Raw genomic sequence first — 27,538 nt, forward strand, 5'->3', positions numbered from 1 at the left:
CATTCAAAATTATGTTTTGTAACTGTTAACTCTGCCGTCTTGAAATTTGCACAGGTGCGTTCTGTCCAGAATTTCTAGGTCAACAAATATATTTTATAATTTTTTCAAGATGTTATAATTAATTGTAGGGTTTGCGAAGCTAAAAGTATTAAAAAAATAATATAAAATTGTCTAGGGATCAATCAATGCCTTTCAAAAAAGAAAACATAGTTATTGTAGAGACATTCAATTCAATTTAATTTTAAATGGGCACCGTTAGCACTAAAATTATGACATCTGTCAAAAATTTAAACAAAAGAAATAAACATTTAATAATACTGAATTATTAATTGATTAATTTGATTAAAATTTTGGTAACTACCTTTTAATCGCATGTGAATTATTGAACCAATGTTTATTTTAAACATATTTAAATTTTCCAGTTTATTCGAATACTGACTGCATTGTGCCTTCCGAATATAATTATAAATTAAAATATGAAAATCGATAGAAAAGTGTATTTCTATATGATTTATTAGCGATTGATAAGTTAAATCTTCAATAGCATCTCACATTTCGTAACACCATTATAATATTTTTAGCGCTAGTTTGGTAAGCCTTTAAAATGAATGTATGAAACTAGTTGGCCACTACGTGACTACGTCATAAACCATAGATGAGGATAGAAGAAACACAAAAAAATGCGCGACCATAAACAATATAATTCTCATTCGGAACCTACCCCATCCATTAGCCTAAAAAATAAAATAAAATGTTTGAAATGTGTTCTCACATCAACAAGGCTCCAATCTGACAATGTGCTGTCCTACGATAATTAGTATATTTCTTTACTGATCATTTTCTCAGGACAGCGCTTTCCTACGACAGTATACAATTTTGACATCTCTGCTGGTAAAAGCAAATTTAAAAACTCAGTTACATGTTAAATATTTTTATTTCAGTAAGACGATAAATTATACATTACAGGATCATTAATTGATGAGGTATAACGAAGGGATTATACCTTGCGTGATATAATCACATAATCTGTCAATCACAGGCATCAATATGGCATCACAGGCATCACAATCCACACCATCCTGGCGGGAACATGGCATGAAATGTCAAAGGGTGGAGGTATTAGTAAGGCGATGCACTACGTCGTGTAATATTTTAAATTGAGCCGCTATCAAAACAACCCTTACGTAGATGGCGATAAGGTTTAAATTCCCACTTAACACCATCCGCCTATTTTGATTTATGCAAGAAAAAAACATGGCCAAAAAGTGCCTTTCATTTTATTTTGTGGATGTTCAGGCATAATTTTTTTGTTCGATCTTTAAATTATAAATAACTTAATTTTCCACATTATACAATAAAATCATAGCCGAAAATGGGTCCGTAAGTAGGAGATTTTGAACTTTAAAGCAGTTTTCATTGGCATTTACATTATTTTTTTCTGGGCTTATAAAAAGACTTATCTAAAGAATAGTCGATTATTTCAAAGGCCAAGATGTATTATACTCGCAGTATTTAATAAAAGCATCTGAAACATTTCTAGGCGACCAAATTTTCAAACAAAAAACACATGATTTTGCATTACTACGTATGGCATCACCTTAAAGCTTAAATTAGGAACAAATAAAGAGAGATTCCCATTTTTTGGTTTGAACCATCGGGTCCTATTTTGTGTTAAAGATGTCGGTTTTTCATGATCTCGACGAGGTGTCGCGTAATTTCTTAATGAATTACTCTGCCTTTTGGTCCCGATGGAGAACTGCGAGCCACAAACTGGCGGACATCACGTTTATATCGGATAAACAATATATTAAAATCTGCCAAATCTCCACAACAGCACAGTTCAAGTTTAAGGCGAAGTTTACTGATTAAGCTTTATAACGAATTGATGTACCTACATTATGAATACCAAAAATATGCTTTAGTTAAATTGAAGGTTTTCCTATCGTTTCGCTTGAGTAGAATACAAATAAAAAATAAAATACCCAATAAAAAATATAAATGCAAACTACTACAAAAAATATTTTTTCAATAGAAATATATGAACGCATAAAGGAATCAGCGATAAAAATTACAGTATTATAGCTAAGATTATCGGTGACAGTTTCACTTGATTAACTTTTCTGCTTTCTTATAAGATTATTTACAAAATAAGTAAAAACCAGTTTTGTGCTTGAAATTGAATCTAGACCCCGTTTGTGAAGCGATTTTAATGCCTATTACCTACGATATAAGGTATACCAAGAATATACACATTTTCGGCTTGTAGCATCCTCTTAAGATGTCAAACCAGCACGAGTTTTTCACTGGTGGAAGTACTGGTGACGTTTCAGACCACGGGTATTACCGTGTTTTTTTCTTCGGTTCCAATTTCCAATCGGAGTTATACCCTCCTTTGCTAAACCCGGGGCAACACCGTACACTAACCATAACTGCTGACAAATAAAATAAATCAGTAAGCGACCTTAGCCCATTTCTCGAAACATTTTCGCGAATGTTAAGTGCCTGCTTGTAATAATGCAATAAGTACATATTATTTACACAGAGCAAATAAATAAATAATATTATTTAACTTGTGTCATGAAACGAACATGCTTCACTCTTGGCGCTTGACCTTCGCATGTGCAAAACTACTGTGACTGGAAATTCTCTTTTTTATGGGATCATCTGAGAATACCTAACCTACGTGAAGGTTGTCAATCTGTGACATAATTACAAGTTATTAATCAATTTTTATTCATTCTTTTCATTTTTCACTAATAAAACCCTGGTATCTATGTGAGGATATGGTGTCAGCGCTTTATTAGCAGCAGACACATACCTGGATGGATGACGAACCTCGTGCTTGCACTGTTTGTGGACTCTCTCTGTGCAGCAGCTGGTCCAGTTTTTTCACCACCTAGGATTCTTACTGCAGAATCTCTATATTCTATCTTCATGTCACCTGTTCCTGTTCTTCATTTTACTTCACTTCATTTTTGTAATATTTATATTTTTTGTAATACCTGCATCAACTGTACAGCGCCCCTGAGGTGATATCTCACAAAAGCTGCGCTATACAAATTGTCCAATATTATTATTATTATTATTTCATTTATTATCTTCTAGCTGGCATGTACTCGACATTGTTCGGGATTATGTATAGTTTGGAGTTGTACTGTACTAGTGTACATGAAAACTGGGTGTAGTTTTTAGGTGGAAATAAAATTATTGTTACACATTTGAAAAAGTTTATTTTATCCAAGTATTTGTTCCATGCCGTATCTTCCTTAAGCGTCCTCAACTTCTTCACTCAATTTTATTATGCCATTTGATCGTGCCATATCATCTTCGGGTGTCCCTGACTTCTTCTTACGTTCACTTCCATGTCGTGCATTCTCCTTACATCCCTTTCTTCGTACATTACAGTGCTTCATTTTGCCGTTTGCAATTATTTGTGGCGTCTTCCTCGGGTGTTCTCGACTTTTTCTGCCATCCCCACAGTGTACCGTATACCACATTGTTACTGTTGAAATATACATTTTATCGACTCTAATTCGACTTCGTATCTCTTTTCAGTGCAGAGATACTACCATTCAAAACTCTCCTGACATTAATAATAGCAAACTTTTAAATGTTTAGTGAAAAGTCGTATTTGGTGAAGAGATCTCAAAAGCAAAGTACTTCCCTACCTTTTTTTTGTCCTCTTCATCTGTTTCGCTAGCTCTTAGAATATACCGGTATATTTCCGGCCGTGAGTGTCTTGTGTATGATGTGCAGAAAGGGAAACCGTTGGTCTTGGTGTCATCAGTGTTCTCTCTCTCTGCCAGCACAAAAAAACTCAACTGCGAATTGCACGTAACCTGGAATTGCAACCTAGCAACCTGTGGTCAGTAGCGCGGCAGAAGATGTACTGATTTGGTACATCGCGTGTCCTGGTGAAAAGGTTATAGGACGGGAAGGTAGGGAGTAAATTATTGGAGATAACAATAGGTTATCACCATCACATAACACTATTCCTTCCCCACTCCCTTCAGCCCGACAACATACCCCCGTTTGCCATTATCTCATTGGCTCCGGGCAGGCGTGGCTCGTGGAAACAAACAAAAATTCTCCTTTTGGTCACGAGCCACAGTTTGTTCACCTTATTATTTCTTCTTCAGTTGCATTACATCACAAAGATTACAAAATCACCAAAGATATTCATTTAATAGTGAAAGATTTGCATTAAAAAGCCCATTGACAATGGACTAAAGTGTTAATTGTTTCTTATGCAACTCGAAAATTCAAAACAAGCATGTCTTGTCCATTTGTTATGAAATAAAAGAAAAGAAAATGTCTGAATTATGTCACCTGTGTTTCTTTACATTATAAAAGGTATTATATATTGTTTATTTTCATTTACAAATCGAAACACCAGTTCAAAATCGAAAAAAGTCAGAAAAACTACTTTTCGAGTTATTAGCTTTCATATTGGATTTGTTATTTGTTTATCATTTATTTATTTATTAACGGACATCGTCCAAATTACAAAATAATAACACGAATACAGTAAAATGAAAAATACAGGAGTAGACAAAGGTACATAAAAGCAAAGACATAAGGTAGATATAATATAAGAAAATAAAGTGACAAGTCGAATCAAGTCAAGACTACGCCGTGGGTCAGGACCACAGGACACTTATAATATTCCGTCACTTGTTTAGCGACTGGCAAAAATCATTCAGACTTATCCCAAAAAAGTTAAGGTTTTGACACATTAGTCTACACATTCTGGACAATGGTGAATAATATCCATAATTTGTCGAATGATGGTTGAGGAAGAGCAGTTCATTATTTCTGAGTCTGTGCGAGGGGATATTGAAGGGAATGAGTTGCAGTAGAGTAGGTGAATCAATAATACAATTTATAATTTTGAAGAAGCAAATGAGGTCATTTCTTTCCCGACGGACTTCCAAAGGAGAGAGGCTTAGAGTTAGTTCAATTTCATCATATGCGTATTAATAATACTCATTATCGATAATGTCGCGTTAATTCGGCACAGTAAAAATTACCTTTAACTATAGATAATGGTTCGATAAACATATAATAGATATTAAAATTAAGTATTGCAAGTTGTTCCCTTTCTTTTTTATGTGAAACCACGCAAGAGTCCCAACTGCTCCTAACCGCCTCAAGCCAGTGAGATTATGGTATCTCCAATTGAGGTATGTTGTAAAGCTGAAGAAAATGGGGAGGGGTAAGAGATGGGGAAGATGAAGTACTTGCATATTCAGAGCTGGTCACCAAACACGGCCAAAGTCCTTTCAAGCAACGTTTTAGTTCTGAATGGTTGTCTTAAACCACGACGATACTAAGAGTATCTTCCACTCTGGAATGTGCCTCGAAAATACTATATACAGTAATTTAAATAAATAATTTGTAAAAAAAAAAAATTATCAAAATAAAATTTGTTTTGAACCGGATTGCTAATACGAATTATGTATTTGTTTATCAAAATATCATATGTTTTGTATATGTATCGCATCCAGAATTGACATGAACACAGATGCATCGCTTACATAAGCACCTTTCAAAATTGTTATTCGACTTGCAAGCCGAATTGCAAAAATGTGTTCATTTTAAAAATTAGTTGAAGTCCCAGGCGTTGATCGGGATTTGCGTAGAGTTTTTCGAAATGTAATGCACACAGTGACCTTCCTCTTGTTTTGAAGATCGGGTATGCAAAATATCAACCATTTCGGAATAAAACTGTAGATTAGTATACAAATCTAATCAACGGCGATACTCTTCTTTACATAAACAGAAAGAAAAATAGAACTGTAAAACTTTCATAGATTCAAATTTTAACAACTTTGTTACACTTTTGCGCTAAAAATAATAAGCTATCGTAAGCATAACAAAAGGCTGTTTCTCAGTAAAGTTTCGCAAGAACATCACTATGTGAATTGTGGGTATACGTATACATATAATATGCATCAATACATACATTTGTTTGGGTCAGCTCTAAATGTGCGCTCTGTAATATCTCAATATTACTTATTTGGATTTTTATCTATTTGGAATTCTCTATTACACTAAAATAATGAAGCTATCCGCGTGTATTTGTTTGTGCGCTAAGTTCTTATAAAATTTACAACGGATTTTGATAGGGTTTTCACTATCATTTAGAGAATTTCTCCCAGAAGGTTTATGTATATAATACGTGCATAATATATTTAAAGACAGAAAAATAATATATTTAAAGACAGAAAATAATATATTTAAAGACAGAAAAATAATATATTTAAAGACAGAAAAATAATATATTTAAAGACAGAAAAATAATATATTTAAAGACAGAAAATAATATATTTAAAGACAGAAAAATAATATATTTAAAGACAGAAAATAATATATTTAAAGACAGAAAAATAATATATTTAAAGACAGAAAATAATATATTTAAAGACAGAAAAATAATATATTTAAAGACAGAAAAATAATATATTTAAAAACAGTCGAGCAACGCCTGGTACACGCCAGGTCATGACCTTGTATAAATTTAATACAATTTTTATATCGATTTATCGAGAAGGAATCAATATCTGAAAAGAGAAACATTTTTTTCTTGTACGACAAATTATATTCATTCAGTTTCAATACAAGATTTCTTATTTTGACAACATTTGGGAAGATAATTATTTTTCAAAAATGTTTAAAGGTTATTTAAAGAGTAAGTAAATATACCATCCAATAGCACCATTCTTGCCATGGTATGCTGTGCTAGAACATTTTTTCTGCCGTGTGGTATCTCGAACTATCACTATGGCTGAATTTTTCAGGCTCGTATAAGCTATGACATTCCAAGAGGAACGGGCTAACAATAAAGTTATATTTTTTTATGAGGCTGGTATGGGTACCGCCGCCCCAGCAACCATTTATTGGATAACCAACACCCCTACCATAGGTCACCCCAAATGGTTCGCCACGTTTGATGACTTAGCAGGATCGCCCGGGTTCACGGGGTGTGGTTTGTCTAGGTATTGACTGTTGCTTCGGCTAAGTTACCTGAGGCTTTTGTATTTCGATTTATTCCAGAATATTTATTTTAGTTTGGTGCGGAGTACTTACACCACTAGCAAACTTCAGCATGACATGGCACGATCAAGTGAACCGAATGTTATCCGGTTCATGACATTCAAGACAGAATAACTGAAGGGTGTGTATAAGACAAGTATGAATGTGAATGAAGCAAGAAATCTGTGCCAAGACCGAGTTGTTTGGTGGTCCATCTTCTCTGCTTACTTTTGCGGATATACAGCGTGACTGTTAGTTAGTATCATTTTTTTTCAAATGTTCAAAACCGTGTCGCTAACAGGTGATGTAATTATTCATACACCAAAACATTTTTTTTAAACTGGTTTGACGGCTTCGAATAAACAACAACAAACTCCTATAATTAATCAAGCATAGTAATAGCCCTTCCTTATTGTTTGTAATTAATCTTATTTTGCACGTTTTACATGAAATAATCATACGGTTTCACATTAATCTTATGTAATTATTTAGAGCATTTAGAGCATTTAGAAACAAAATAAAAGCACAAAGGGAATTATTTCATAATTTTATCTGATCTTGATAATGTACGTTACATCAATCCAATATGACAATACCAAGGTCAATTGTAAAGAAATATACCGTGAAAATAGAGGATTTGATTATTTTATTAAACAATATTGTAAATACAGACTTGAAGAGGGCCGTATACTGCTTGGGTTAAAATCGTTACTCATAATAATATCGGTGCAATATTTTATAGACTGGCACCACTTGGTTCCAAGCGTCAAAAACACGGTATTTTTAGCGTTTTGTTGCTAACTTAATTTTTTCAGATGATATTTGTAATGTCGTTAAGCCGGTCTATTTTTAAAGGCATTTAAATCCGGCAAATTCGATTATGCGTTTCGTATTTGTTTTAGTAAATCGATTTTCCAATTCAAAATATTCCTCCGATAGTGCTACAAGCGGATATTACTGCTTTTTTAAATTTTCATTACGTGACAGATGATTTGTCAAATCAACAAGATTGTTTATCAGCAGTTTAAAAATAAACTGCCGTATTACGGCCGGTATACGCGTGCCCGTGATTATGAGTTACTTTTTTTACTAACCCGTCCTTATCTCCCAATATTATCGATTATGAGTGAGAGTTGTAAGTGTTTCAAAAACTGTACAGCTACATCACTTGTTGGCATCCTCTACTATTATTTTATATTCAAAAATACACGACCTTGGAAGAATTATGTTACGGCATTCTTAGATATCCACGTTTTAAAGGAACGAGGAAGGCATACATTTAAAAAGATTATTGAAAAAATTATGTTATTAATAGCATCCAATAAATTATATTATCTACCGACGCCCTTTAAATCAACTACTGTAATCGTGTTTGTTATATATTACCGAAGTATTTTAAAGATAAATTACATAATTTTTTTGTAATTTATGTCTGTAAAGATGTAAACATAACTTATTTAGAAAAACATTACTTTAATCACTTCGCTGTTTGGTCGCCTGCTTTACTTAATAAAAAATAATCGCCAAAATCCACTTTATATTTTATTTTGTGAAGTTCATTTACAAATATTAACATTTTTTCATCATTTTCTAAAAACCTTAATTTGCCATAGTATCCAATTAAAAAATAACCAAGAAGAGGTTCGTAAGTAGAAGATTTATCACTACAAAGTTTGTTCATAGGTTTCTAATACTTATAAGGCTTCTAAAAAGATCTGTGAAAATTATATTTCAAGGCGAATTTGCGGAGGCCGTCAGCGTTTAGTTTTTCTGTATGTACTTTTGATTCTGTATTAATATTGTATATTTTTACGTTATTCAGCTATTAAAAAAAATTTTTTTAAACCAAAACACATAATTTTATATTACTTCGCATTGCATGTAGACATTTTCAAGTGTAACTTGAGAACATGTAAAATGCAACTTACTAAACTGATAACTTAATTTTTTATTTTGTGAAATAATCCTATCATCTTAGTTTATTTTATTGTTTTTATTATAATCATGCGAAAACTGTATTACTTACTGCTAACTGTTATTGATTGTTTTATAACATTTTGTAATTCCTAATAATTCTTTATATTTCTTTGTCATTTATAAATATATTGTATAGGTGGAAATATTGAATCAACGACCAGAATTAATGGAACATTATTGGTATAATATTGTAAATAATTGCTGTTTATGCTAAATATATAAATGTCTGTTTGTTTCTTAAATAAAATAAAAATAAATTGCATCGCCTTTTTTATCGTCTCTATTTTGGCTTTCATGACTGGGCCCATAGATCCAGTATTTCAGATGTTTTTTTTTTTAAAGAAATATATAGAAATATATGGGAAGCATGTTATATTTCGATAGATATACATTCTTCCACCTTCAGTAATCTTCTTCGTCTTTTTGAACGCTTACTAAAGAGCCTTAAGCCCGGCTTAGAGGTGAAATATTTGCGTCCGTCAAGTTGCTCTCTGTCCCAACAGATAAGAGATAAGTCTGGTGATACCGTTACTAGAAAATGGCTGATACCTGCCCATGGTAGCATCGCGGAAACGGTTATCATGACTAATTAAATAAGTCTTAAGTGCCACCTCTTTCCTTTTCTCTGTAACCTGACACTGTCACCAGCGTACCAAAGAACTGCACAAGTAAATAAGTCATAAGTGCTACCTCTTTACTTTTCTCTGTAACCTGACACTGTCACCAGCGTACCAAAGAACTGCACAAGTAAATAAGTCATAAGTGCTACCTCTTTACTTTTCTCTGTAACCTGACACTGTCACCAGCGTACCAAAGAACTGCACAAGTAAATAAGTCATAAGTGCTACCTCTTTACTTTTCTCTGTAACCTGACACTGTCACCAGCGTACCAAAGAACTGCACAAGTAAATAAGTCATAAGTGCTACCTCTTTACTTTTCTCTGTAACCTGACACTGTCACCAGCTTACCAAAGAACTGCACAAGTAAATAAGTCATAAGTGCTACCTCTTTACTTTTCTCTGTAACCTGACACTGTCACCAGCGTACCAAAGAACTGCACAAGTAAATAAGTCATAAGTGCTACCTCTTTACTTTTCTCTGTAACCTACAATCTGTGACCAGCGTTCAAGAAATCTAAACAAGTGAGTATAAATAAACAATATTGTAGGGAATTACCAAACCTCAGTAAATAGGTACCAAAATCAGTAAATAATGATTATAGATGACCTGCTTAGCCGATATTATCTTTCTGGGTCAGATGTATTTAATCATAATATGTCATCATAAAGTATTGCGCCAGTAATAGATGTTATGTGACACGATTGAACACATTTATCACATCTTTTTGCTAGAAAAAATGTTTATAAATTCTTGCTGATCGTTTTGTGATTAATGTAGTATAACATTTTATATTTTTGTTTGCGAAATATTGTCTTTTCGGAATATTGTCTTCTCGGAATATTGATTTTCATTTCGTGTTAAATAAGATTTAAATGGAAAGTAAAGAAAAAATATGGTAAATATAAATCGCGCATTTAGTGTTGACCCAAAAAATATATAATATCTTTTGAAAAGTCGTTTGTAAATAATGTTACAAGATTCAATGATTTGCACATATTTTGTCAAATAAATTAAAGTGATTTTTTTAATTTTTTTTTTATTTATTATTACTTAGTTAATTATTTCTTTAAATTTATTCGTTAAATGCCTGAAGTCCCGTTTCTAACAGGATAACGAATAATTTTACAATTCTTTTAATAAATTAGCAGAATTTTATATAAGTAAGTTTTCTCCGTGTGCCCTGATGATGGACACTTTAATGCTATCCGAAACGTTAGCTAAATAAGGAGGTAGAGCAACACGGCATAGTACCCCAAAAATAAATCACATTATTATTTTTAGCCGTGAAATCTGAAATCATAGCTAATCAAATAAAGTGTATTTCGCACAAGGGTATTTGAAGCCGCTTCCTCCAGATTCGTAGCCAACAATTCTTTCCAGTTTGACTCAAATATTTATACTGGATGCCATGAATAAAATCATTAAAATAGTCAAAGTAAATAATTCATATATCGTACAGCTAACTTTATACATTCGCTTTAACTTTCAAAATTATTTCTTATTTTTTTTATTATACGGACAAGATAATAAGTATAGTTACAGTTTTCTTAAAAATTTCCTAAACAAAACGGATGTGTTTTTTCAATTTTGTTTACGTTGGGAGTAAAAATATGGTGAGCGTTTTTGACAACATTTCAAACGTTTAACAATATTAAAATTGTATTAATTGGACTTAGTAATGTTTATTTTAAATACACACACCGGAAAAATAATTTTATTTAAATATTGAAGACAATATTAGTGATTTCTAAACGAAAATCTGAAACAGAAAAATCAGAAAAGGAAACGGTCACATCTGGGACTCGAACCCAGGACCCTTGTCTTTCCGGGACAGTGCTCTACCAACTGAGCTAATGGGACCCTATTCCCCTAGGTCACTTTTAACTGTATCATACTTCGAATAAGAACTACTAACATTGTCTTCATTTTTTCACCGCACAATTTTATTGGCAACTATCTTTATGTATGATCGCAAGATTCAACCCGAACTAAATGCAATCCAGACAGCGTCTTTTTAGATAAACCTATCTTATTTTTCCGAAAAATAAATATTCATTCTTGCAGAAAAGTCAACAGATGTCGCACATTAAAAAAAATTAAAATTGTCCCTTGTCTTTCCGAGACAGTGCTCTACCAACTGAGCTAATGGGACCCTATTCCCCTCGGTCACTTTTAACTGTATCATACTTCGAATAAGAACTACTAACATTGTCTTCATTTTTTCACCGCACATTTTTATTGGTAACTATCTTTATGTATGATCGCAAGATTCAACCCGAACTAAATGCAATCCAGACAGCGCACAGTGTTTCGTTTCATACAAGCTAGACGGAAAAAACTCTTTTATAATTATAAAGTGTTTGGAACCCTCTTGTGGGGAGTATTTAATCTGAATGTATTGAAAATTTGGATTGAAAGTGATTAATTTAATTTTTTTCTAAAAGAAATCGGAAAAAAATCTTTTAAATAATTAATAACAGTATTAATACCGTATTTGAGGTTTTTGAAGAAAACAAATTTAAAAAGTTAAAAATATGTCTATTTTGAGAATAATAAATATGTAAAAGCACAGTCAAAAAATATAATACAAATCACGAAACAATTGCGAAAGTATAAAAAAATTATAAAAAATAGCTAAAAAATAATCAAAACAATCATTATTACTAATCTAGGAAAACAATTTTAGTCATATTTAGCAACGGAACTTAATAAAAACAAGCATTAGTTGCAGAAAGTACAGTCAGAAAATAAAATAATAATATCAAAAGTTATGCAAGAACAGTAACGAAACAAAAAAATATTACTTATCTAATGAAGTGCTATCTGAGTCATTTGCGGCGAGAGAAATTAACTGCACATAAACATCTTTAATTTTTTTAAGACAGAGTACAGAACCAATAGATTTGTGAGAAAGTGCTTAAACATAATGCTTATTGAAACTAGATGCTATCTGAGTTATGTTCAGAGGAATCATCAGAATAATAATCAGAGGAGTCATCAGAATAATGTTCAGAGGAGTCATCAGATCGCAAACATTGTGTTCTTGACTCGGAATTGGGTGGAACAAGTAAATTTAACACATCAGAGGGAAGTGAGCTCGATTTTTTTTCTTGGAACCTCTCTAAAACTATTTATTATTGGATCTGATGTAATTAATAGCATGGTTAACATATCTCTGTTTGTTGATGTTCGGTCGATTTTTCTGGTGTGCAATTACCTAAATCTTCTACAGTCTTTATTTCGCGCCTCTTGCGCCTCTTCTGACAGCTGCCCAATAGGTACAATGCACGAACTAATCACATCAAATGAATGGTATAAAAGTTTATGAACAGTTGTTGGCATGGTATACCAATCATATAGGTTAAGATATAACTCCTTAGTGTCATGCACATACTGTTCAAAATGTTCGATGTTAATGCTATACCCAGAAGCTATTGTACTCAAAATTATACAAAACCTCTTGATGAGCCCCGCATATGCCCCCGCAGAGCCGAAAAAACCAGTGTTTGGGTTGCCAAACCCAGGTTTTGGTTTATCTACAATTAATCCCATTTCACTTTTAAACCGTTCCTGTAATTTTTTTTCCCTTTTTTCTAGTACTTAAAATTAGTTTATTTGCATCTCCTCTGACTTGCCAGAGTTGTATTCGATAAGCGATATGCAAAAAACATTCAAAAGTTTTTATCCAGGCATGCAATGTAGATAAGCCAAAGGAATAAAATTCTTGTCGTGGAACTCTATTGATAACCGTAGTATTCATTTCACTGGGTTTGGCACCACAGATATAACACGACATAGTCGACTTGTTTCCATTAAATTGCAAATTTTGCCATCTACCATAGTTAATAACATTTTAAATTTTACATTTTCAAATCTACATCTTCAATGTTAATTCTAAAATTTATCAAATCCGAGAAACTGCGATCCACTTTTTGGTTATATTCAAAGATATTAACTGTACTTGGCTTTTCAAATTTTTTTCACTGCTTGCACTGAGATTTTGACGTTTAAATTTACTTAAAATATGATTATATATACCCTGAAACCTTTCTTTTTTGGGTAAACTTCTCCACGTCTCGAACAATTCCTGCCTGGAAATCTGGTATGTGGTGCCTGTGAAATGACAAATTATGATTGGTGAGCATTAATGAGCAAAAATATCGAAACTGATTTGAATAGAAAATTAATTGTTTAATCTACAAAAAAAAATCACGGAACCTTATTGATACTTTATCCGAAAAAAATTCTCGAGAAGTTAGAAATTGAATATTTTTAAAGCACAAAAAAATACACAAGTTAAACATTATTTTTTTAAAAAACTGTAATGTTTTATATTAAAATTTTACAATTATAACATACTACATACCTTCCAAAGTAGCCTCCATTTTTTTAGAACCAAAACACATTATTTTAACCACATAAACAACCTTACAGCTCGCGCGACAAGATGCGAATAAAAGCAACTGATAATTCATTAATTAATTTACCTAACTTTAGGGCTCTGGCATGAGTCAACCCGTGCATTAATTACCCCAATTCCAAAAGAATTTGTCACACTAACTACCTGTTAATACCCCCATGACGTCATTTTTCAAGAATTCCAAAGTGACTTTTTTCCGTCTAGCTATATGAAACGAAACACAGTGCAGCGTCTTTTTAGATAAACCTATCTTATTTTTCCAAAAAATAAATATTCATTCTAGACTTGCAGAAAAGTCAACAGATGTCGCACATTAAAAATAAAAAAATTAAATATTACAATTTGTGGTTTTACTCAATAAAGTTATTCCGAAAAAAAAATTATTTAGTTTGTAAAACTGTATTTGTTTTTAGGGAAAATTTAATACAAGATGTAATATGGCACATTTAAATTACAAAAAAACATTGCAAACCGAACAAAAATGTTGAAAGAACTAAAGGGTAAAAAAAATAAAAAAATCTTGAGTAGTATGTTAAGATAGAGGGCAAGTAAAAAAATATGTGTTTTTTGTTGTGTTCCGTAAAATGGATCGTAAATAGACGTTGTAAGGAAATTTTTTCAAGGACTTTGCCCTTGGATATTTATATTTAAAATAGGAAGTGAAGGTCTAATTTAATTTGAATAATATTTTTTATCAGATACCTAATATTCTAGAATGTACGTATTTATGTTGTATGATGCAATATTGAGACATAATTTGACTCGTTTTTTCAGATTCAAGTGTAATAATATTAAAATTTGTTTGTGAATTGCCGTTTTGGAAGTAAAAATTCAATAATTCAATGTTAATTACTGGTTTAGAACTACGACGATTTTGGCGGGTTAACATATTAATTGACACTTTATTACTTATTACGGAGTTAAATTCAACTTACAAACAACATATTTATTTTGTACTAGCTGGCGTGTACCCGGCGTTGCTTCGAGTTATGAAGGTTTGGAGTAAGATTTTGACCAAAAAAGTATTTCACTGTACATAAATATTTTTTTTTAATATTTGTTTCACTTGATCGTTCCATGACTTCCTCGGCCGTTCCCGACTTCTTCTAATCCACGTCTTACATTCTTCGTACACCTCTTTCTTCATTCATGACGTACTAAGCCTAATTTTACCACAAATAATTATTTGATTCGTGTCTTCCTCTGGTGTCCCCGACTTTTTCTACAATTCACCACTGTACACCACACTGTAACTTTAGAAAAACTACATTATATCCACTTTAATTCCACTCCATATCTAATTCCTGTACAGAGCTAATGCTAAAGTCTTTCTTGGGCGTCCCCGACTTCCTATATCATTCAAACTACTCTCTAAAAATTTCTGGCACAAATAAGAAGAATTTGATATTTTCAATGAAATCTGTCCAGTAGTTTCTGAATCCATAGGGTGCGAACAAAGAAATTTATAGATATTATTTTCTGTTTTCACCATCATCATTCAATAAGTTATCATCAATAGAAGATGGAAGGAATACCCGACAAAAAATCCTATTAAGAATCATCAACGATCTTGTTGACAATTACTACTTTCCAGAAAACGTTAATTTCCGCTGTCCAGTACGAAACACTTTCAATCATCAACAACCCTGTTGACAATGACTGCTTTCCAGAAAATATTAATTTCCGCTTTACAGTATGAAACACGTTTTATCATCAGCAACCCTGTTGACAGTGACTACTTTCCAGAAAAAAATAATTTCCGCAGTCCAGTACGAAACACGCTCAATAATCAACAATCCTATTGATAATAACCACCTTCCAGAAATCATTAATTTCCGCAGTCCAGTACGAAACACGCTCAATCATCAACAACCCTGTTGACAATGACTGGCTTCCAGAAAACGAAGAAAACCGGGGTGACTTACGGCAGAGGTGTTGGCTGGTAATTAAATCCTTTATTAACTTAAAACTATTGTTGTTTCTACAGGCTATAGGTCACGTGGGTGCCGACAGCAACCCCTTCAGCCGCATGGCCATCAACGCGCTGCTCCGCTCCACAGCTTCCCGACCTCTCGTCAAAATGACCGCGTGGGACTTCATGTTCGGTCACTCCTCTCCCCTGGTCACGCTGGGAAACAGCTTCCTGCCCGGCTGGATCAAGTTCGATAAGCTGGGGCTGATTGACAGGGTAAGCTCATTACCTGATTATTTATTTTTTAGATTATATTATACTATTATATTATACTACCTATTCTGCTGGAATATTAAATTACATTAGATATATTTTTTTAAATTTACGTTATTCATACGCAATAAGTTGTGAATGAGGAATATTTGGAACAGGTGGATGAGTTTGTGTAATTAAGGAGTATGTTTACGAGAGATGGGAAGGCTGACAGAGATATTGAAAGAAGGGTAAATGCAGGTAACTCCATTAATGGAAGACTGAAGGCAGTTGGCGCTAACAAAAAACTGTCCAAAGAAGCGAAGCTAGCAGTCCACAATGGCTCGAGGGACATATTCTCACTTAAGTGGAGATTATTATGGTAATGTCCTCATCTACCTTTGTCAGTAACCTTTGAAGTAATATTCCTAAATCACTAGTCAATGTTTTTACCTCGCAAGGAGATACATCTAGCAACTATCTTCATTACTCTGGTGGTCTGGTATTATATTTTCATTTCATTTTCTTACAATCTAGTTAATTGCCTTTCTAAACTTCAAAAAGGATTATTTTCTAAATCTCACGTTTATGCGTTAGTTTTAGAATTTTAATCCTTAGTTTTTTATTGTTTACGAACAAGTTTGGAGAGATTTTCCCACAGTCAAGAAGCGCATTAGTAAGCTTAAAAGTAGTGGAAATGGAATTTAAAAATTCTGTCATTTTTAATATTTCCGATTAGCCTTTATATATTTCTAGGTTAAGTTCATTATCAAAATTGTATACGGTATTTTGTTTAAACGTTCTAATTTGGTCTTATCCTGCGCAATGTGTTCTGTGTTTAGTAGTCAACATGTTGTTTTCTTTAATTAGTAGAAAAAATAAATCACTTAATATCTGTTTCATTTAATTTGTCAACATGTTTTAATTTATTCAAATTTCTAATGTATGTTATGTCTTAAACAGTGTTTTATTTTATTACTATTTAATGCTGACTAAAATAACATTTTTTTTAAAATATTTTAATGTTTGGTAAGATTTAAGATTTTCACGGGCAAAAGTATTTTAGTGATTTGTTTTTTGGGTATTATGCCGTGTTGCACTACCTCTTTCTTTAGCCAACGTTTCGGACAGCATTGCAGTGTCCATCATCAGGGCAGATGTGTTATTTAAGGTTTGTGGTGAAGTGTGTGCTTATGTTTGAAGATGTGATACCGTGTTATAACACTATAATGCTGTCCGAAACGTTGGCTAAAGAAGGAGGTAGCGCAACACGGCATAATACCCCATAAACAAATCACTATAATTTTAATGTTTTTATAATTTTTAAGAGTTTTGCGATGTTATTGGGTTAATGATTGTGAAAACAATTTGTGATATATATCGCTCATCTGCTGCAATTCAAAATCAGCAAATTTTCCGAAAATGAGTTATGAACACAGACATATGAATATATAGACTAGAAATTAAAGATGAGGGGTAAAATCAACTATTGAAGAACGAAGGGGGTAAAGCTGACTGTGATTCGTCAATAAATCAATCTGACAGTATATAGGCACCTCGCATTATAATATCACCATTTAGTTCTTAAAAGTAAAATCTGCTTTTGAATGAATAGACATTTTTACATGGGAGCGCAAATTACTCGCCACGTTATGAACAAATTTGCGAAGTCCAAATTCGGCAAAATAAATTTCTTCTATTTTCAGAGTCGAATGTTTCGTTTACGTATTTTCACAAGTTTTCATACCACAAGTCACCATTTTGCCGTGTTATTTCGTAAAATGAACCGATGATGCCTCAACCATAGTTCGCACAAGAATGATGACGTCACGTTTTCTAAATTCACTTGAGGCCATACGCGAGCCCAGCCGGCTCCAATGGAACCGGTATGGGGAGTGGGGAATAATACGCTTTTAATCACTTAGGGCAGGTCTACTAATATTCATATGTCTATGGTTATGAATATTTTTTTGAGCCGGTGCGCTCCTCTCCCAGGTTCGGTTCCCATTATCTTTTTGCTCGACGGTAGTGTCCTTTTAACAAAATTCACCGGCGATATCATTTGATATTTGGTGATGTCTCCTGGTTCTACAACCTTGGTATCTGAACCTTTTTTCTACCAAGCGGTAATAAGGCGGGACATTGAAACCACAAATAGAATCGGTATACCCTTAAAAATCTCACAATTTTACATCTGAAATCAAACTATTTGAATCGGAGACTGTTTTTAAAATGCTGTTCGTATAATATTTTTGATTTATTTTCAACAAAATAGGGAATTCCAAGGGAAATTTCCAAACATTTTAGGGAAAAATCGAAATCCAGCGATCAACGAAAACGGCCAAGATACATATAATATGCCATTTAAGTTTGTGTTCGGGAATGTTCGTTGTGATTTCACATTTACAATCGGATACTAGGGTCAAATCCATTTTAAGTAACAATGTACGATAATTTTTTATTGGAATTATCTTCAAAATGTGATGAGAACGACACAAGCTATAAATTTTTAACTGTTTTAGCAAATCTCGTCAAAATCGTTTTCCCTGCTTCCCTATTAACATTTCTTGCAGCTATTGGTGCTGTCTCTCCCAACACTGCACGTGTATCTCGAGGTGGCAAAGATAAATAATAATATACATATTCTTCTATGTGTGATGGGGGTAGTTTGAGTAGGTCATATGAAATCCTGAGCTTATTCGTCCACTTGATGGCAACGCCAATCACTAGATTAAGCAAAGATGATGATACAGTAGAAGTATTCCTACGGGAAACTGGTATAGCGGACAATCTTCTGTTCCCACAATTTGTTTGAATTTGGGCACATTCACACAATTCAGAATATGACCCATTTGTGCATTATTAGCTTCGTTCAGATACTCAACACAACGCATGTAAGCCGTTTCCAACATGCAAAAAAATAATTTAACGTGGAAGGCTCGAATACATTGCAGTAGTCACGATTGATTTATTTCGCTTTATTGTACCCTTTTGACGGAAAAAGAACCCTCGCAGTTTTATGGATGGGTCCACAACACATTTTTTGTTTTTTCTGAGTTCAACTCTACTTACTTCTACGACTTTTCAGGCTTTATGAAGTCCTGTACAGTGAATATAGTCCCAAACATGTCTTACAGGCTCAGTGTATTTCTTCTTATAAACCTTTGTTTTATTACTATCTTATACTGGTTTCCCGGAAAATGTTCCAAGCAAATCAATAAAACTTTATCCACGATGTGTGGGAATACCACAAGGCCGAGAATTCAGACCCATTTTAATGTGAATCATTTCTGTGCTGCTGTTTAACACAATGTTGGGTGATTTTAATAACAATATTTAAATAAATAGTTATTTAATTAACATATATTTATAAATAGGCTCGTTATTTATATACGTGAATGAATCTAATAAATAAATTAACATAATGATAGATCTTGGAGCAGTCCTTTTAGTCTGAGAAAATTAATAACTTTATTAATTATAACGATATGTAAATAAACAAGCTGTGAATGTAGAATTGATATACTTATTGTTTATTCGATTTTTACATTGTACAGGGTGGGCGGACGAGTTTTAAACGAAAATAATAATAGTATTCAAAGTTTACTGTCACTTTTTGAAAGTGTGTAAAAAAGCATCGAAGAAAATTAAGTTCGAATAATATTTATTTCTTAAATTACTTCTGAAAGACTTCCATTAACAGTATTTTTGAACGCTCTTCCAACATAACGCATAATTTTGATTTAATTCCTATTTTTTATAAGAGTTAAATAAATATTGTAAAATGTTATCTATTTGGGCAGATGTCCATGGGCATTAAGAAAATGCTGTGTTTTTGTCTCTTCTGGAAAGTATAAAAAATGAGATAAGTCATGTTTCAAATTTCAGTCCGTTCGGCGCCATATATCTTGAGAAAACGGAATTCAAAGCATTTATAGTCCAGTCAAGATGTACATCCGTGCTTGCAAAAGGTCCAGTCATTCTGAATTTTTTATATGTTGTTAGGACCTAAACCAGTATTAAAAAAAAAATTTTGCAACTTCGAAAGTGCTGTGCGAGCGGCGGTGGACCTAAAAAACCCGGAAATTTTCGGATTTTTTTCAGTTTTTGCTCAATATCTCAGTAAAGGAAGGGTCTGACCGGTGTAGTTTTGATACATACTTTTAAAGTAGACTAAATTTTCTATAATTTGAGACCAAAATAAGCTATATAAAACCATTGGTTTTCAAGATACAGTTCTTCAAAAATAGGCAATTTTTTCCAAAAAGTGAAATTTTTTCGAAATGGTCACTTATTTCGTAAAATAATTTCTAAAATACGCATCTCACGTCAAATATTGTATGAAATAAAGTTGTTGTAAATTTAATAAGGTTTTATTTGAGACTAGATTGATATCTGTAGACTAAACGGTTCTCTCAAAAATGGCAGATAACCAAAAACAGTCATAAGTGGGTTTTTGGTGAAATGCAAATAAACTGTTCTCGCGTTTTTTTATGGTTTTATTGTGCTGTGAAGTAAATCCATTAATCATCGTGGGCTTATCCTAGGATTATAATATAATTACGACAATTTCAAATTTCAAGTACCCATTAGTACCTATACCCATGGGTACCCATATGAATGGGCACGCATATTCACGAGCTGTTCGAGCCCACATTTTGGCAAACCTCACACTGGCCAGCATTGTTTTTTATGAGGTTGACATAACTCCTGAGGAGCGAGACGAGACTGAAAAATTGCTGCGAGACACTGAAAGGTCTCTCACTATATCAGCAGAAGAAATTGATACCTACCAAATACTAAAGGCAAAATTTAAAAGTGCCTTGGAGAAAATTAAAGTGAATGGTCCAACATCACAGTTGTATGCTTTTGTATGACCACTTTGATAAAACTATTCATCCAGGCAGAGCGTGCTGGTGATTGGAACCTTCATTTGTACACTGTCCACAAGATGCTCCCTTTTTTCCACGCAGCTGGACATTTTTTGTATGCTAAGAGCGCGCACCTCTATCTTCAGGATATGATGGCTCTATAAGATCGGATGGATAAAAGTGAATACGACATGTTCACAAAAGGATCCTTCACCATTTGCCAGTCTGACAAGTTTTGGTCTGGGTTATGGTCAGACCTAACAATTGAGCAGAAGCTGATGCGATCCATGAAAACCTACGGTGGGTTGACCCAAGGAAGAGGAATCTCCGAAAGTGTTCTGGCAAGGTGGACAACAGGAATGGTGTTTATGTTGAACATTTGTGAAGAACTGGAAAGTTTTTGCAGCTTATCATGTCATACTGGAGAGCAGCATGTTGACATGAGACCTTCTCGAATCATCCGAGATAATAGTGATGTGGAAAAACCATAAAACTGGTTTGCTCTCCACCCTCCATTTCCCAAAACTGACAGTTTAATTTCTATCAGTAGTGGTTTACTGGCAGGTCCTGAAACGGAAGAGAGTTGGAACGGAAGGAGTAATGAAAATTGTGGGGAAAATGTACGACAAGGTAGTAATAAAACGGAAAAATAAAGTTACCACGCTAGCATCGATCACCTCAACCGTTAAACTGCCGGACAAAAACAGAAGAGTGGCTGTCGATCCGCTCACAATTTTTCAGCGAGTGTGTATTGCAAAGAAATCTGAACAGGATTTACAGGATGACTTCAAGTATGAGTTGGCCCCGTTCCCGATGTCTCTGTTCAATGAACAAGGGATGCGCAAGGGCACAAAATCTACTCTGTGCTCTGCCTTCACTCCTTTTTCCAGCCACACGCCGATAGATGCCAGCACTCACGTCATTTTGGATGTTGGCTACCTCTTGCACAAGGTCGTGTGGCAGCGAAAAAGCACGGTTCGAGCACTTTTGGCGCGTTATACCACCTACGTCCGAAACCACATTGGGAAGAACGTCTCCATCATTTTTGACGGCTACCCCGAAGATGCTACCAAAAAAAAACACCAAAACAGCGGAACGACTCCGGCGCTACGCAGCTCATTCCAGCTACGAATTGAATTTCGATGAATCCACAGTAATTCGAATTGCTCAAGAGCATGTTTTGGGCAATGAAAACAATAAGAGACGCCTTATAACTCTTCTCTGTGACGCCTTTCAGAAGGAGGGAGTAGAAGTGGCTGTTGCCAAAGAAGATGCTGATCGAGAGATCGTCATGATGGCGTTATCAAAAAGAGCAGATGCCGATCGGTTCGTCATAGTGGGAGAAGATGTCGACCTGCTTGTTCTTCTCAATGGTTAAGGCGCTGAAGAGACAAACGTCTATCTTCAGAAGAGCACGAAGGGTGAAGCTGGTTGCTGTCACTACTCTACGACCTCCTACAACAACCAGGACTCCCGACAATTACCAGGAACGGTAATATTTACCCACGCGTTTGCCGGGTGCGATACCACCTCAGCACCGTTTGGCCAAGGAAAGACCAAAATCAGCACACTTCTGAGCAAGAGTGAACCACTTGCTGACCAAGTGGAGGTCTTCTTTCGGCCAGACTCTACCCCACAAGCCGTGAGTGAAGCAGGCATCAAGTGCTTCGTGGCTCTATATGGGGGTGACATCGCGAGGGATACTTTGGATTTCCTGAGGTATAAGACGTTTGTCACTTCAACAAATATAAACCTCGCCCGTTTGCCACCGACGGAAGATGCTGCAGGCCACCATGCAGCAAGGTGCTACCTCCAAGTGCAGAAGTGGCGGGGAGTCAACTTGAATCCCACTGAATGGGGGTGGAAGCTGTCTTCTCAAGGACTCACCCCCATCCCCACCACGATGGATCCCGCACCTCCTGCCCTTTTGTGAAAAATTTCGTGTAAATGCAATAAACGATGCTCTGGGAGCTGCTCGTGTAGAAAGGCTGGGCTCCACTGCTCAGTCCTCTGTCAGTCATGCGGTGGCAAATTTTGCATTAACGTCCCGGATGTGGAGCTGAAATGCTCGGACGATGAAGATGACCCGACTACAGACTGTGGGCACCTCTCCCAGCTAAGATAAAAAGAAAGACATGATTTGGCAACCAAGACACAATACCTACATGATTAATATTAGTTTTATTTTTTGTTTACATGTAATTTGTCCTTATAGTAGGTACCATGATGTTTGTACAAGCATTTTGGTATGTATGTATATAAAACAATCTTTGAAGATGACGTTATTCCCGATAGATGTAATATCTTTTCTTTTTTTCATCAAAAATCTGTTAACTGTTTGATAAATAAAACCGTAAAAAGACTGGGAACAGTTTATTTGCATTTCACCCAAAATCCACTTATGACTGTTTTTGGTTATCTGCCATTTTTGAGAGAACCGTCAAGTCTACAGATATTAATCTAGTTTCAAATGAAAGCTAATTAAATTTACAACAACTTTATTTCATACAATATTTGACGTGAGATGCGTATTTTAGAAGTTATTTTACAAAATAAGTGACCATTTCGAAAAAATTTCACTTTTTGGAAAAAATTGCCTATTTTTGAAGAACTGTATCTTGAAAACCAATGGCTTTATATAGCTTGCTTTGGTCTCAAATTATAGAAAATTTAGTTTACTTTAAAAATATGCATACAAATTACACCGGTCAGACCCTTCCTTTACTGAGATATTGAGAAAAAACTGAAAAAAATCCGAAAATTTCCTGGTTTTTTAGGTCCACCGCCGCTCGCACAGCACTTTCGAAGTTGCAAATTTTTTTTTTTAATACTGGTTTAGGTCCTAACAACACATAAAAAATTCAGAATGACTGGACCTTTTGCAAGCACAACCCCCTTTTCATGTTTAACTTGACTGGACTATTATGCCCGTAAAAATTTGATATGAACATCTAAACAATTTTATACAAATCGATGTGTTTTGTAGATGGTTTTGAAACTTTCGTCACATTTGATTTTCATCAATTCGTCGATCAATAATATTTTGAAATTTAATTCAATTTAATTTAATTTAATTCGACTACCATAATACGGACATTTGTCTTGTGTGGTAGTCGAAAAGCATGTAAAAATTGTATACAAATATATTTTACGAATAAAGGAAATAAAAAAAATATAGAAAAAATGGTCTCCATGAAACGCAGATTTTCAGTTTGTTTCAGCTTTTTTTACAAATTTTGATCAGTTGACAAGCATAAAGACATTACCCGTATGCTTGATAGTTGATTACGTTTAATAATAACATTAATTTAATGATAACATACTTTTCTTGGGAGTTTATGAGCTCTTAAAAAAATAAAATAATGTCTATACATTGGTCGAGCTGAAAAAATAATTATTTTAAATTCGAACGATAGAAAAAAATCGCAAAGTGTACGGAGAATACTTACTGTTTATGATGAAAATATTGTTAATTTATTAAGAATCTCTTCAAATCGAATAAATTGATAGGTTTCCTGTTAAACTTAAAAAGTAATGCATTTTTGCGATGTCGGAACACTTCATTTTTTTATTTTTTTGTTTATTTAAATTTACATAAGAACATATTTCAAATAAAAGTGTTTTCCTTTGCAAGAGTCAAAAACTCGTGTGTAAAGGGAAAAAAAAATAAAAAAAACTTAACATACATATAAAAATAGAAGAAAAAAATCATAAAAACATATTAAGTGAAGAGTGTTTGTTTTTTAATAATAATATATGAGATGAGATGTCATCGTCATTCTAATTCGCTAAATTATTTAAGGTAGTGAAGTTTATTTTATTTTTGAATTTATTATAGTCCGGTTCTAACCTTATTTCTGTTGTTAGTTGATTAAACCACACCACTCCAGTGTACGTGTAATAGTGTTGTGCAAAACTAGTGTGCATTAATGGAGTGCATAAGCAACCCATTGTATTTTGCCTATTGCTCTCGACACGAACCATGGCATGGTGTGACTTCTTTTAAAGATCTTTGTGAATTTGAAGCAGCGTATTTTTTGTATATGTATTTTTTAGTGGTGGTACTTGAAAGTCTTGGAAAAGTTGCGAGGTTGGGTAGTCTGATGGTTTTTTTATTATTTTTTTTATTAACAGCCTTTAAGTGAAATCCAGCCGTAAAAGTGATGATTTGTAAGCTCACCCCATGCAACGATACCATACTGTATTATTGAATGGGCTAGAGCGTAGTAAATATTTTTAAGAATTTTTAAGTTAAGTATATTTCTTAGACTAATAAATATGTAAATGAGTTTTCTTAATCTATTTATGATATTGTTAATGTGAGTTTTCCACTTAAGGTTACTATCTATTATTACACCTAAATATTAAATTTCATTTTTATTTGCTATGCATAAATAGTCATTATTTTGGCAAGTAAATAATTTAATTCAATAAAAATCATTACATTTTAGAATTTCGTTATTATATATTATCAGGTCAAATGCAGGTGCATGAACATCTGTTCCGATATTTTAGGAATGTACCAAAAGTTTATTACTAAACGGCCTGCAATCCCGTTTCTAACCGGATGTTAATCAATCGGCAATACTCATTTTTTCCCGTGTATGCTCAGAAAATTATTAAAAACACATATTGATCTGTTATTATATTAACATGTTATATGTATGTAAAAAATCACAGTATCTCTTTAAATGCTACTTAAGACATTTGCTGACAGATTTTGCTGGGCTGCTATCATAAATAAGTCATATTTTATTAAATATTTTCGCCTAGGCGTATTACTTATAATCGTGTGTTTTTTTTTAATATATTTTGTGCGCTCCCTCTAACATTCGTATTTAGATATCTCCCTTTCTAACCGTCTTCTTCTTTTGTTTGGACGCTTAGTATGTAGCTTTAAAAAGCTGAAACGTATCCAGAATCGGCTTTTTACGAGGACCTTTAAAAAAATAATCAACAAAAAATGATCAACGACAACAAATGATTCGTTCAAATAATATTATCCACTCAACGGGTACTTTGCTTCATCTGTACTAAATAAACGGTCAATGTAGCAATTATAATATATATTATTGTATAACTTGTGAAATAACATAAATTAATAAAATAAAATAGTTAACTTAGTTAAGACAAATAGTTTAACTTACTGTACATCTTAGTGCGTCATGAGGCTGTCTGCAGTTAATGGCAAGGTCAATGTAGCAATTACATCGAGAATGTTATAATATTTAAATCACATATTCCGATTCAACAATAATGCGTTAACTTTCGTTATTAATTCAATAGAATTAATATAATTATGTCCACAAATCTTCCACTCGGTTGAATCAAGGCGTTTATAAAAATACTTATTTTATTACACTATTAAATATGCATCAATTAGCTTCACAAATGGTTGACTATATTAATATAACAATATTTCTTTGTTTATTTATTATTTCTTTACATGCGGTATCATTGTTAACATTTTAATTACTAACCTCACTTGGATTGACCTGTGTTGAGGTTAATAATTTTACAAATTGATAAAAATAACACAACGTAATATATATATTGAAAGAACAATATTGTAATATGAATAATGGGTACCTACTAAGTTGAAGGAACCAATTTTAATAAAGTAGTAAACATGTACGGTGACCAATGGTCAATAACATGTTTTGCTTTTAATTTTTTTAAAAAAACAAAGATGAAATGTACAAGAAAAAAAATGCAATACATATATTATGCGATTAATTTAAGAAGGATGAGAAAAAAACAATATATTTTAACATAACTACCACGAACAGCTTTCCACACGCATTTTTAAATGTTTCATATACATATACACCGACCGGTCGGTGGCCGAGTTGACATCGCGTTTGGGTCCCACCCAGGCGTAGTGTGTTCAATTCCTCGGCTGGCTAAGTCCTCCATCACAACACAAGCAACATTTTCAGCTTACTGTGGTGGTAGTAAGAGATTTTCAAATATTGCCAGGTTATTCGTAACCTGGGAATATTTGACTTTCTTTTAAAAAAAAAAAAAAATTTTTTTTTTTGCAGCTGAATTGCCATTTTTGATCGGACTGACTTTAATGATTCCCCCTTTAATTTGACCTTGATTGTTATGTGTGACAGTTTTTATTTTTTCACTATCATTGGCTATTTTCTTGAATCTAATATAAATTTAACGTTCTCACTAAAAAAAACGCGGTGAAAATTTTATTCAATGATGTGAAAACATTACTTATTGAAACATAAAATAGAAACTGACTTTAAATAGTTGATGAAAAGCTACATAAGATATAAACGTTGCTTATCCCGCCACAGCGGGTTGTTTATCTATTGTATAAACTTGAAATAATAATCATTTGTCATCGAATTTCGCAATTTTTCCGAAGTATTTTAAATTTTCTTAATACTTCTTCATTTTGAAGACGTCGTTAAAACGTACACCATTTTAGAAAC

At 33.4% G+C, this 27,538-nt stretch overlaps 1 protein-coding gene across 2 annotated transcripts in view; it reads left to right on the plus strand.

The window, feature by feature from the left end:
• LOC149410641 (scavenger receptor class B member 1-like) overlaps nucleotides 1-27,538 on the plus strand; it is a 196,673-nt gene that overhangs the window by 161,813 nt on the left and 7,322 nt on the right. For both annotated transcript variants that reach the window (XM_089648194.1, XM_089648195.1), the window contains exon 6: nucleotides 16,042-16,242. In XM_089648194.1, the coding sequence (XP_089504320.1) occupies nucleotides 16,042-16,242 (201 nt within the window). The remainder of the gene's footprint in view (nucleotides 1-16,041; nucleotides 16,243-27,538) is intronic.

The sequence above is a fragment of the Hesperophylax consimilis genome, chromosome 27, assembly GCF_061612785.1.
Source record: "Hesperophylax consimilis isolate HC1 chromosome 27, BYU_Hcon_1.0, whole genome shotgun sequence".
Classification (NCBI taxonomy): Eukaryota; Metazoa; Arthropoda; class Insecta; order Trichoptera; family Limnephilidae; genus Hesperophylax; species Hesperophylax consimilis.